Source organism: Rhizopus delemar, genomic scaffold (genome assembly GCF_000149305.1).
Source record: "Rhizopus delemar RA 99-880 supercont3.6 genomic scaffold, whole genome shotgun sequence".
Taxonomy (NCBI): domain Eukaryota; kingdom Fungi; phylum Mucoromycota; class Mucoromycetes; order Mucorales; family Rhizopodaceae; genus Rhizopus; species Rhizopus delemar.
The window spans coordinates 2971365-2984477 of NW_027137832.1; the positions used below are offsets into that span (position 1 = coordinate 2971365).

The following is a 13113-nucleotide window of genomic DNA, read 5'->3' on the forward strand; positions in this document are numbered from 1 at the left end:
GTACCCAAAACAAGGATCAAAACAATAATTATTTGAATACTATTTCTCCTTACGGTGTAGTAAAAATCAAAGTAAAACGATCAAGAGCATCTGTCCCTTCAAAGAAGAGAAAGACAGCAGGCAGTACTCAAACTTTTGAAAATGCCAAAAGGGGAAATGTTACTGGGTACTATAATTTCACTGTAGATGCTCTTGATATTTGTATCAGCAAGGGTGATTAAAGAGCAGCTACATTGTTATGGACAATATTCCTATTCACAAGAATGATGATATCGGAAAATGTACTGAGCAATGCTGTTACGGCTGTGTTTATCTTCTGGCTTACTCCCCTGAGCTCAACCCAATTGGACAGTTTTGGTCAGTATGTAAAAGTAAGTTTAAAAGAAAAGAGCTTTTGCAGGAAGAGACATTGCCATCTAGAAGTGAAGACGCATGCAACAAAATCCTTTTGGGCAATCTTCAAGGATTTTATAGATATTCAACCGCTAAATCGAGGACCTCTTAAACAGTAAGCCAACATGATATTTTTTTTTGTGCAATTCATGCACCAATAAGTATGCATTTTAAAAAATAATCTAAGTTTGAAGGTGTATGAATAATTTGTAAAAATAGTGTATATCAAATAAAATGTATACTTATAGGCTTGCAGTTTCAATGATAAAGTAGTTAAGTCTATTGAACTCGTATCCTAGCAACTAACAAAAATAGGGGTGAATAAAAGAATGATAGAAAAGAGGACTTTTTATGTGTGAAAAATATACGCTAGAATATTTTCTATCTTTTTTTTTTTTTCTTTGAGCAACAATAACAGGAATTGCTGTCGATGAATATAACAGCAACAACAGAAAATGAAGAAGAATTCTTTTATGAAGGTAAAATAAAACAATAAAAAACACTATAGTTGCTTACGTAAAGAGCAGACGATGAAGATTCAGACAGTTCTCTTCAAAGTTGGATAAGTTGGTTTTGTTCATTAGCAGGTCACGAGTTCTATATTGAAGTACCCGAGGAATTCATTGAAGACGACTTCAACTTAACCGGACTGTCAACTCTTGTACCTTATTATCAAGAAGCGATCGATATGATTTTAGATATTGAAACAGAACAAGAAGAAGAACAAGAAAAGAAGACATGGGTAGATCCGAATGTGATTGAACGTTATGCCATCTTACTTTATGGACTTATTCATCAACGCTACCTACTCACCCGCAATGGGCTTAGAGTAATGGCACAAAGGTATTCAAATGAGCACTTTGGGGTTTGTCCAAGAGTGTATTGTTATAAATGTCCAGTGATTCCTTGTGGTCGGTATGACGAAATTGGAAAAGAAAGTGTTCGACTTTATTGTCCTTCTTGTCTTGATCTTTATTGTCCTCCAACATCCATATTACAAGCCATTGATGGTAATAAAAAAAGAGAGAAAGGAAAAGAAGCTAATATAATAAGTAGGAGCCCATTTTGGTACAACCTTTCCTCATTTATTATTTGAAACATATCCAGATTTATTACCAAAGATCAAGCCTTATATATATCAACCACGTATCTTTGGATTTCGAGTACATGATAGTTCAAGATCAGGCCCACAAATGCAATGGTTACGAATGAGATCAGAAGAGTTTGTTGAATTTGATGACGAAGAAGAAGAAGACTTGGACAAGGTATAGGGAGATATAGAAACAAATGATATTAAGACTCAATATTGTATATTTGTAGCCAGTAGCTCCATTGCAGGCGGTGGATAACAATAGCGCAAAGGAAACGAGTAGTCTATCAGGTCAAAAAGAATCCACTAGCTTTAATAGCTTATTTCGACGCTTTTTTTAATATAGATGCACTTTATTCTTTTGTCAACTTTTTAATTAATTCGTTTAATTCTTTACCGTGATCATATTCGCAGTAACCCATGGATACACTCCAATGCCATACCAAACTCAACCTTTTACTTGTTTTCTTTTTAGACCAAAACTTCACTAATTGCCTATTGTCATGCTGAATACTACTAGTGCTGCTGCCACTAGTGTTACCACTACTACTATTACAACTAGTGGTGTTCTGCAAGGTCATAGATGAATTAGATGGCTGATAAATGGATGAAGGATAAGTGATGAGGCCATTTTCTTGTTTATCAGCAATAGCATCATTTAGCTGATGTTGAATAGCTGACCGTTTCCAATAATCTTTTAGACGCTGCTTCTCCATTTGTTCTATTCTTTGTTGTTGTTTACGAAAAATTATCTTTATTAACAGAATAGAATATGAACAAATATAGATTGACGATAGAATAATGATGATATTAGGTATTCTTGTTTTGTAAATGGCATCATCTACTAACTTTGATCGATCTGTTTCCATATATAAAAGTAGGAGAGAGAGAGAGAGGGAGGGAGGGAGGGAGAGAGGGAGAGAGAGAGAGAGAGAATAGGTAAAAACGAATTGAAACTGTTTTCAATTCATTTGGTTTTTTTTTAAAAAAGAAGAAGGCTAGTTTTCTCTTCCTTTTGCATAATAATAAAAATTCAATTCATAATTACAAAATACACAATCATATTTCAAGCAAAAGAATGCCATCTTACTTTATTCTTTATTATATGTTTTTCAGCAAATAAATACGTGTATTTCTTTTTTTCTTGGATCAGAAAGCAGGAATAGTTCATGAACATATTCTCATCTTATTATTATAAACTTAAAGCTATATCAAAGAATATCATTATTTTCTCCTAGTTCATTAATTTCATTTTCTCTTAAAATTTACTTTCTTATGCGCATATAACAACTGGTGCGTAATACAAATACTTCTTTATTATACACTTGCAACTTTTAATACACGAACACATGCATCTACCATATCTAAGGATTGCTCAATTGCTTTACAACAATCTTCAAATGGTGCTCTCCATGACGTACAATCCTTTGCAATCGTAATATCTGATAATGACTTGACAATCACTAATGTCAACATGTAGCACTGTGCAGGATCAAGTGCTACCATAGAAGCATCAGAAAGTCTAAATGTCTTGATAATGTTTACAATGTCATCTTCCATGTTATCTTTTATGCCAATTTGTGCGCGAATAACGTAATATCTACATTATATATATTGGATAAGTACATTATTACTGTTATTATAGTTAGTATTTACGTTTCAAGAATACGCTCACTAAAGATTTGTCCTCTTAAAAGGCTTGTTTCGTCCAGTGAACGATTCTCTTGCTGTAACAGTAGCATGACATTTAACCGTCTTTGGTGTTTTTCCAAGTCATTCAAATATATCCTTGTTGCTTTTGTTGTCATATGATCCAGCATAGTCCAAATAGTACCAAATAAAGATAGCTCGGGTCCCTTTTTCTTTTTCTTCTTGGGTAGTGGTTTTGTCTGTACTTGTTGTATGTTCTCATCTTGGCTAGCCAATTTTATATTTTCTGTGTGTAATGTCTCAGTATTTTTGTTACGGTTCTCATTGTTGGACAATGATTTATTGTTGTTGCTGTTATTAAGCGCTATTTTGCTACTTTTGTCTTTGCTACTGCTGCCATGGATAGGTTCTTTATCCAAACTCATATCCTTAAGCATCATCATTGTATTAAATATGTCATCCTCGTTAGCCGTATCCACTACTATTTCTTTCTCTTGATCTTGTTGTATGTTTAGTTCCGATTTGTTGTCTTCCTTCCTTTTTTTCAACACCATTGCTGTAGGAAGCTTCCCATCATTCTTTATCTCAATCTTATAACCTTCAAGCGTATCAAATGATGTAACTTGAGGTGCACTAGGAATATTTACAGTAGTCTTTTCAACAATTTCAAGTGCGTTATTCTCTTGTGCATTTTTTGGTACATTTCCAATCAGTTGTTGTACATAACCTTGCTTGATGTCTTGATTTGTCCTTCCTGCCTTTAATGATTTCCTTCGTTCATTCACAGCCTTCCTATGTATAATTGAATGAGCATATAGCATATACATAATGTTCTCTTTACTTACTCAAAATCCTCTTCCAGTGAGACAATATGAGCATTGGAGGGCTGATGCAGGTCACGAAACCAAACAGGCTCTTCAGATAACTGCAAGGTATAATATTTCGATTTTCTAAAACAACTTTCTGAGCAATAATTAGTCAATTCTGTTGTATCAAAGACCTTTCTTTGAGAAAGTGAGATTTTATATTTTTGTTGAATTGTTTGAGGTGCCTTGCTACATAAAGGATAACCACACCAAGCCTGTACAACACGTTCTTCTACCACTTCCGCATAGGTTCTTGGTTGAAGGTATGTCACGGCTTTTTGGAGGGTCAAGTGTGGGACAGTGGGTTGAGAAAAAAGCTTTTCTTGCCATATAAAGACAAGCTTTTCAATCTTTTCACGTTGAACTGCACTTTCTTTAATTAAGTTTTGTTTAGGTGTCAATGATTTCTTTGGAGGCACTCTTTTTCTTCTGATAGGTATTTTTTGCATTTGTAATCAAAGCGCAGTTTTCTTGAACAATAAAGAAAAAGGAAAAAAAATACAAGTGACGGTTGGAGGTTAATAAATAAAGTGACACCCCGGAAAGGACTATCTTCCTTTCATTTTTTTTTCTTATGCAACGAGCTCACCATTTATCCACAAACATCAAGTCTATTTTAAAACGGCCTAGCTCTTATATATTATCTCGATCATTGACTTCATCAACTACTTCAAATGGTAATTTATAAAACATTTTACTTATTGTTGATTCTAAGCATCAGAATGACAGAAAAGAGCAAATTGTATGATACACATATTCCTATTTCTGGTATTGAAAGAACTGTTTTAACGGTTGGTTCCGCTATTGCTGCCTTGAAGAACCCACTGAGAGGAGGTAATGACTGTATTGATATATGTATGGAGAAAACTAATATGTATAAGATATGGTGGCTACTTTGGGAGAAACAACAGGCCATTTATTTTTAACCAAAATGAGGGATCAAATGTTACAATCAAAAGATGGACGTCGTATATTACGAGAACGCCCAGTGATTAGTACAACTTCGATTGACTTTGATACGTTAAAAAAGAATTGTGCACCCAACACCTTTGGTTATGCTTATGTCCATTGGCTTGAAAGTGAAGGGGTCACTCCTGACACTCGCTCCAATGTACCAAATAGCTTACTACAATATATACATGTATACTGATATTAGCTGTTAGGTACAATTTGTGGATGATGAAGAATTGGCATACGTAATGAACCGATATCGGCAAATTCACGACTTTTTTCATACGTTAACAGGACTCGGCGTTACAGTAGAAGAAGAGATTGCATTAAAATGGTTTGAATGGGTACAAACAGGCCTTCCGATGACTATGCTTGCCTCTCTTTTTGGTCCATTAAGGCTCACATGGAATGAACGTAGAAGGCTCTATGTAGATTATGTACCTTGGGCAGTGCAATGTGGTGCTTCATGTAAACCATTGATGACTATTTATTTTGAACATCATTTTTATACACCACTTGATGAATTTAGAAGGAATCTTGGTATCATATTGCCTCCCTCTAAATAATAATAATAAAAAAGTATAACATGTATTTACAAAAAATTTATTATTATTGTTATTCAATGGGTTCGTCATAATTCAGCATAAGACAGCCAGCCTCAGCCTTGACACCACTTTCAGGACAAAAGCATACAAATGTTGAAGACTTAGCTGGGAATGATGTATACGGTGTGCATTGAGCACCACTACGATCTTTATTGAACAGGCAAATCAATTTGGTACAATCTGCATCTGCTTTCAATCCATCTTCTGTACAAGTACAAACATTACACAAGTCTTTTGCCTTAAATTGTTCATCTTGTTTACATGTTTCTGAAGCAGGTAACGTTATCACAGCTTGAATTAATAGTAAGAAAAGTAAAAGAGTTTTCATTTGAAAAACTGAGTTGTATTAAATTAAAAGAAAAATAGGTTCCTAAGCCCTTTTTATATCCATTTTGTCATATTTATATGATGTGATGTCTATACAAAGTAGCCATTTATAGTAGTGAGTTTGTATTACCTGTCTTTTTACCAATGAGATTAAAGGTTCAAACGAGAATATATTCTCTGCATTTCAATAGAGCGAATTCTTTTTTATCCTAAATCAGACAACATACTACTTTTTCACATAATAAAAAGGCAAGGATAAAAGTATTAAAGTCTATCACCTAATGATATTAATTATATATTCTTCTTAAACATACTTATCAAATGCAAGTACAAAAGAGTAATGAACTTGAATTTAATCAGTTACTTTCAAAATATAAATATTCTAAGTATCATAATTGCTTCCTTTTCTCTTTAGTTTTTCAATTGCTAACGTATTTTAAACTTGATTTGAATCAAATTTTAAAAGCTACAGCGAGTTTTTTTTTTAAAAAAAAAATACTAATAACGATTAAGCAGACTTCATTTTCCATTTATGCAATACACATAAAATTAGAATGCAAGTATAATGCTTTGTATTCTTAAAAAAACAAGTTATTTTATTAATAAACACGTAGAGAATTTTACCCTTTTTCATTTAACATTGTTGTATCCATACAACTAATAAAATGAACATTCATGGATAAAATTAGATACTTCAAAATTATAGTCCAACCAGATCTCTACCCATGAATGTGAAACTTCTGCACCAGCGATCTTTGTCCAATTGTTCCTATCGATGTTCTAATGACTATATCGGAACCTGGTTTCAGGAATGACAGTTCAATGTAATTCTATTCGGTAATAATTGTTAGATCAATAATTTATCTACTTCATTGTTTCTTGATTCGTCAAGAAGACAGCGGCTAACTTTTATCCACCATCTTTTCCTTGTTTTCCCATGTTATTCTTTTAAACAATCAATTGAAATAATGGTAAAGTTTCAAATATTCAAAAAGAATAAATAGTTTCAATTGTTTTTATTAATAAAGTCATATATATAATCTTTAGTTTCACAACTATTGTCTTTTTACTTTTAAGTTTTTGTCATGTATTTTTTATCTGGCAAAACAGTTTCAATTGAATGCTTGATGATTTCATTGGTTTATAAAATAAATAAATAAAAAAAACGATAAAAAAAAATACAAGATATTGAGGTGAAGTTTTAAAAATAGGGATAATATATGACAGTATTTAAGCAAGGGCTGATATCCCGTCTTCAAATAGGTTGTTACACGAAAGTTCATTTTCTAACTGGCGAGGTACAAAAAAGGTTTTTGTTTGCCTTCTTTCACTACTATACACTCTTTTCAGAAATTATTCGCCAAACATTTGAAAAAATTAGTTGAATTTAAAAAATACAATCAGCCATTTTCCTGAGGCAATCTTAGCCGAAAAATAAAAATCCTTTTAGCCAAATTCAGCATACAAATTAGCTAAATTATGCTAATTAAGTGTAATCCTTTCTTTATTAAATATGTTTTCTATTTAAGCAATCTTCAAACCTTGTCATGGAATATCTACAAAATCCTTTAAGATCACTCAAAAGAATACCATTGCATGCATCACGTATTCTTGAGGATAATGTTTCTTCTTGCAAGGGTTCTTCTCTTTTCATTTTGCTCTTACAAACAGACCAAAACTGCTCAATAGGATTTAGCTCAGGGGAATATGGAGGAGGATATATACAACCATATCCTCGTCTGTTAATCTCTTTTTCAATGTCAGCGTTCTTATGAGTAGGCGCGTTATTCATTACTATATAGCAATCTTTGAACTCCTCATGCTTGTCTAAAACATCCATTGTGTCGCATATGAAATTGAAATAGTGGCCTGTGGCAGTACCGCCTCCCGCCTTTCTCTTCTTGTTTTGATTAACGGCTCTTGGCTTTCTCACTTTCACATTGATAACTCCATATGGAGAAATTGCCCCAAGTATGGTCGTAGTCTTTGCTCTTGTCTTGGGTTGTGTTATCTCGTAAGAATAAAAAAAAGACTATAAAATTCAACGAGACTTAAAAAGTTATATTTTTATTTAATATTATTGTATCTGGTATTTATATCCTTTTCATGAAGATTCAATTAAATCTTTGTAAAGCATTCGCTACTCTGATTTCTTATAAATTGAATATGAATCATGTTTAAAGTATGTTGGGATACGACATTTGTCTTTTTGGGCGAAGTCAAATTGGCGTTACTGAGAAATTATTGTCGGCTATGATATAGTAAGAGCTTTATTTCTTTCTTCTACTCTTTAACTGAATAATATGATAAAAAGCACATTTTTTTTTTTTTTTTTTTTTATAAAGATGAACATGATAATGTCTACAATGAGGAGGGAGAGAGAGTTTTCGATCCGATGGAAGGTGTGTTGACCAATATCAGTGATCCAAGCGTAGTACTCCGAGCTAAGACTGTATAGAACACGTTAGTGTAATGTTGCTAAGATTAGTTTGTTTACAATCAATACCTTTACAAAACAAAATGTAGTTTTCAGATTAAGGACGAATATAAGTGTCGATATTAAGCTTGACTGAGTTTTTGGAACCAGTAAAGAAACAATTTTGCTGCATTGTGCTGCTGCTGTATAAAGATAGCGCATATTACCATATTGAATATATTAATCTCGTTATAAAGCTAAGAGCTGCAAGGGAGTACTGCTTGTAGCCACCATGATGAGACGATGGAGATATAGAACAAGTTGCTTTCGATTTTTGGTTATCATGTGTCGTACGTACAGGTAAAAGAATAGGTCTTGAGTCATTAAGCTGCCGCTCTGAAAGAGAATAAATTTATCCAACCTTTTAACTAGAACAACGCCAGATTCTTGTAAGTAAGAGACGGAACTACACGTAGCGTACTTTGCCTGCCAAAACCTCAAACGTACCAGATGTCGGCTGGTAAATCAGTTGAAGCAATGACAAACAAAGAGGTCAAAAGGTTACTAAAGAGCGCATGGCAGAGTTCGCACTTTTCTAGTTCTGTGATTTCTCACAGCCCATAAGCTACCACTCCCGCTGACAGTTTCCTCTAAAGCACTACTTTTCGCCAAAGCCCATTTGAAACGCCCTTGCAAGCAAAGGAACCTTGCTACTATGTGTTTGTTTGCATGATTGAGTGCTTGATCAGTATCGCTAAGTTCAAGATAGCATGGTTAGTATCATCCAAATAGTCTTTCTTTCTCTAAGTTACTTTCCTGATAACAGTATCATTGAATGTAAACTACACGTAGCGTACTTTGCCTGCCAAAACCTCAAACGTACCAGATGTCGGCTGGTAAATCAGTTGAAGCAATGACAAACAAAGAGGTCAAAAGGTTACTAAAGAGCGCATGGCAGAGTTCGCACTTTTCTAGTTCTGTGATTTCTCACAGCCCATAAGCTACCACTCCCGCTGACAGTTTCCTCTAAAGCACTACTTTTCGCCAAAGCCCATTTGAAACGCCCTTGCAAGCAAAGGAACCTTGCTACTATGTGTTTGTTTGCATGATTGAGTGCTTGATCAGTATCGCTAAGTTCAAGATAGCATGGTTAGTATCATCCAAATAGTCTTTCTTTCTCTAAGTTACTTTCCTGATAACAGTATCATTGAATGTAAACTACACGTAGCGTACTTTGCCTGCCAAAACCTCAAACGTACCAGATGTCGGCTGGTAAATCAGTTGAAGCAATGACAAACAAAGAGGTCAAAAGGTTACTAAAGAGCGCATGGCAGAGTTCGCACTTTTCTAGTTCTGTGATTTCTCACAGCCCATAAGCTACCACTCCCGCTGACAGTTTCCTCTAAAGCACTACTTTTCGCCAAAGCCCATTTGAAACGCCCTTGCAAGCAAAGGAACCTTGCTACTGTGCAGCGAAAGACATTAAAGGAAAATAAAGAAAAAATAAAAAAGAAAAAAAAAAAAAGGAAAAAAAAAATACTTTTCTCTGTACTCTGTAAAAATATTTATTTTAATTTCAGATAAGATGCATGTACTCGCCGTTCTCTTCCGAAAACGAAGCTAAACTATGCTGTAACTTATGTCTATTTACATTCTTCGGAGTTAAACACCTTTCCTTTTACATTGATCATGTTTTTAGTGACTGAGACTGACAGCTCATATATCTTTAAAATATTGAGAAGAAAGAATATAGGCATCAAATCAACAAAATATCTTTTTATTGTAACTATGAATAAACTAAAACATGCTAGTCTTCACATAATGACTGCATAAGGTACTTGAAATATCTTTATTTTTTGGTTTTCAAATGTGATACTTTATTTTCCTACAGTTATTTACATCCATTATACGTCTTGCTAATACGTTTTCAAATAAAATTTTGTTCATGGAAAGCAAAAGAGACAAACTGTTACACACATTATATATATATATTTTTTTTAAATGAGGAGCCGGAGCTCAAGTTTATTAAAGTAACAAAAAAGAGGGTGTTACGAAATGTTTTTGGGTACACACATTAGATAAGTGTTCCATGTCAGGTTAGTAAAGTCGCACTATCCAAGTACCTTATTGTTTATTTAAAGGAGGGCACAGCAAGACTTTTTCTTCATTTTCATATTTCTTATTGTTCTTATCGTATTTTTTTAAAATGTCCAACATCTTCAACCAACCCACAATTAACGGTGATATCCAAATTATAATAAATGCAAAGAGAGAAAGATGTATGCTCAAAGAGATTTTCATTTGCGAGAACCAAATCTATACTTACTCGTATTCTTTTAGCTCAAAGCCCAGAGTTGTCGGACTCATCGATTTCTTCTGCCGAAGTGAAGCGATCAAAAAAAATAAATTACTTTTTGGGTGGAGGAAAGAAGGAGTGGAAGCCGAAGGAGGAGGTAAATGGGTGCGTGGATACCTATAGTTGAAGAATGCATAACCATTACGTTTAGGTTATTGTCGAAAACATTAACATTACTAAAGTATTCAAAAGATTCAGAAAGCAGTCGATTGCCGAAGTTGAAAAAGATAATGATATAAACTGCTTGAGAATCCTGTAAGTATTCAAAGAGCTATTTTCCATATTTCTCTTCAGACACTAACTTCAACTGGACCAAATCTTTTCAACCTAGTTCTCTCTCTCACATTTTCCCTCTTAACAAGTTTGATGTTGAAAAATGTGTTACCAGATACTTCGACAGCAATACGCGTAAAGCGTTGAAGTCAATAGCTTGCAGCACAAAGCCCAAAGTTGATCGTGCACCTGCCAAGGCAGTCGTGTACTGCAAGGACAAAGCTGATGTAAGTTGAACTGGTACAAAAAAATAGTTTTCTCCAACAATGTTTGCAAATAGGAGGGAGATAATGATGACGATAATGACAATGATGATAGTGAGGAAGAAGGAGAAGGACAAGAAGCCATGATGGGCATGATCAAAGATCTTGTCAGATATGAGAAGCAGCACCGTGCTTGCATTTCGAATAGTTCCGAAGCTACATTTACTGAAAAGTATTTAGCTTCGGCTATTCGAAGAGTATTGCTGAAAGATGTAAGCGAAGATCTTTCTTATGCAATGTGAGTGTATACCCAATTATCTTTGTTTCCTATACTAATCTCCGTATATCATACTCACGGATAGGATGGACAAGCCCGAAAAAAATGGAAAAAAGCCAGACTTTATGTTTGGTACAAAGATAAAAAAAAGAGAAGTTTACTTCTTTTTTGTTGAGGTAAAAAGACCAGAAATTACGAGCAAGTATCAGCCTGAAGACGACTATACGAAATTGATGAAGCAGATGAAAGGATCTGTAGATGATCAACTGTGCCTCGGGTCTAAAAACCCAACATCTCTTGGTCTGCTGGTTGAAGGTATGCTATCATTTTGCGTGTCGTGTACTAAAAAAAGAGCATACTATCTAATGCAAATACTTTGATAGGCTTCAAAGGTACACTTTTCCAAATGAAGCTTCTTGCCGATGGAATTTATATGCCTATGGCATTCGAACGCTTCTCTCTGGTTGAAGAAATTCACCAGCTTGTACACTTGCCTGGAATTGTTGAGGCTCTTTTCTTTGTGAAGGTATTTATTGCAAACAAACTAATCTTAGCAACAGCACACTAACGTATTCTATATAGTCTGAGCTTGCAAAGTTTATAGACGAAGTAAGCCAGAAGAGAAAGAGAGAAGAGAAAAGAGCTGGAAAAGAGCGCGTGTGTTTTTCTTTTGAAACTAAGTTTGTTTCAAAGAATAAAGTCGATAAATAAGTTTTTTTTTATTTTTTTTTTTATTGTTTTTCAATTTGCTCTTACATCCACATTGCAAGATCATTATAAACAGAGAATATTATTTGTTGAATGTGCTGCTCAGGAGTAAATGAGTTAGATCGGCTGGGATTTCTTTGAGACTTTTTGTAAGCTACTTCCCCAGTTTCTTGATAGTGTTTCCACCAACGCATAGCAGTACGAGGGTTTATTCCAAGATCCTTTGCATGCAAAATCACTTTTCCTCTTTCCATAGGACCCTCTCTGGTTTAGTCTTTATAGTCTTTGTAGACGCTGTTGTCTATTGATTTGACCACTTCTACAGCCCTTTTGGTCGTATCTTTTGCTGTAGTTTCCTTCTCTGCTGGTTTGAGAATCAAAAAGGATTTTTGGCTCGCTATGGTTTCGAGTACTACGCTTGGATCACTGATATCGGTCAACACACCTTCCATCGGATCGAAAACTCTCTCTCCCTCCTCATTGTAGACATTATCATGTTCATCTTTATAAAAAAAAAAAAAAAAAAATGTGCTTTTTATCATATTATTCAGTTAAAGAGTAGAAGAAAGAAATAAAGCTCTTACTATATCATAGCCGACAATAATTTCTCAGTAACGCCAATTTGACTTCGCCCAAAAAGACAAATGTCGTATCCCAACATACTTTAAACATGATTCATATTCAATTTATAAGAAATCAGAGTAGCGAATGCTTTACAAAGATTTAATTGAATCTTCATGAAAAGGATATAAATACCAGATACAATAATATTAAATAAAAATATAACTTTTTAAGTCTCGTTGAATTTTATAGTCTTTTTTTTATTCTTACGAGATAACACAACCCAAGACAAGAGCAAAGACTACGACCATACTTGGGGCAATTTCTCCATATGGAGTTATCAATGTGAAAGTGAGAAAGCCAAGAGCCGTTAATCAAAACAAGAAGAGAAAGGCGGGAGGCGGTACTGCCACAGGCCACTATTTCAATTTCATATG

The 13113-nt window shown here is 34.2% G+C and overlaps 7 protein-coding genes across 7 annotated transcripts; 4 read left to right on the plus strand and 3 right to left on the minus strand.

The window, feature by feature from the left end:
• Window positions 1-263: 263 nt before the first annotated feature.
• RO3G_09151 (uncharacterized protein) lies at window positions 264-692 on the plus strand (the record flags this gene model as incomplete). Its single annotated transcript, XM_067663736.1, has 2 exons — window positions 264-371; window positions 642-692. The coding sequence occupies 2 exons, from the start codon at window positions 264-266 to the stop codon at window positions 690-692; spliced, it is 159 nt and encodes a 52-aa protein (XP_067519837.1).
• A 389-nt stretch (window positions 693-1081) lies between these two features.
• On the plus strand, window positions 1082-1824 carry RO3G_09152 (uncharacterized protein; the record flags this gene model as incomplete). The annotated part of the gene is made up of 3 exons (XM_067663737.1): window positions 1082-1403; window positions 1450-1658; window positions 1714-1824. 3 exons carry the CDS (start codon window positions 1082-1084, stop codon window positions 1822-1824), a joined length of 642 nt encoding a protein of 213 aa, XP_067519838.1.
• Window positions 1825-2800: 976 nt separating this feature from the next.
• On the minus strand, window positions 2801-4448 carry RO3G_09153 (uncharacterized protein; the record flags this gene model as incomplete). The annotated part of the gene is made up of 3 exons (XM_067663738.1): window positions 2801-3083; window positions 3140-3925; window positions 3979-4448. 3 exons carry the CDS (start codon window positions 4446-4448, stop codon window positions 2801-2803), a joined length of 1539 nt encoding a protein of 512 aa, XP_067519839.1.
• Window positions 4449-4721: 273 nt separating this feature from the next.
• RO3G_09154 (uncharacterized protein) lies at window positions 4722-5516 on the plus strand (the record flags this gene model as incomplete). The annotated part of the gene is made up of 3 exons (XM_067663739.1): window positions 4722-4833; window positions 4881-5110; window positions 5163-5516. The coding sequence occupies 3 exons, from the start codon at window positions 4722-4724 to the stop codon at window positions 5514-5516; spliced, it is 696 nt and encodes a 231-aa protein (XP_067519840.1).
• A 49-nt stretch (window positions 5517-5565) lies between these two features.
• RO3G_09155 (uncharacterized protein) lies at window positions 5566-5883 on the minus strand (the record flags this gene model as incomplete). Its single annotated transcript, XM_067663740.1, has 1 exon — window positions 5566-5883. The coding sequence occupies one exon, from the start codon at window positions 5881-5883 to the stop codon at window positions 5566-5568; it is 318 nt and encodes a 105-aa protein (XP_067519841.1).
• Window positions 5884-7328: 1445 nt separating this feature from the next.
• On the minus strand, window positions 7329-7722 carry RO3G_09156 (uncharacterized protein; the record flags this gene model as incomplete). Its single annotated transcript, XM_067663741.1, has 2 exons — window positions 7329-7354; window positions 7473-7722. The coding sequence occupies 2 exons, from the start codon at window positions 7720-7722 to the stop codon at window positions 7329-7331; spliced, it is 276 nt and encodes a 91-aa protein (XP_067519842.1).
• A 2782-nt stretch (window positions 7723-10504) lies between these two features.
• RO3G_09157 (uncharacterized protein) lies at window positions 10505-12423 on the plus strand (the record flags this gene model as incomplete). Its single annotated transcript, XM_067663742.1, has 10 exons — window positions 10505-10577; window positions 10639-10751; window positions 10806-10909; window positions 10986-11154; window positions 11208-11428; window positions 11493-11722; window positions 11791-11933; window positions 11990-12016; window positions 12192-12223; window positions 12372-12423. The coding sequence occupies 10 exons, from the start codon at window positions 10505-10507 to the stop codon at window positions 12421-12423; spliced, it is 1164 nt and encodes a 387-aa protein (XP_067519843.1).
• Between the last annotated feature and the right edge of the window lie 690 nt (window positions 12424-13113).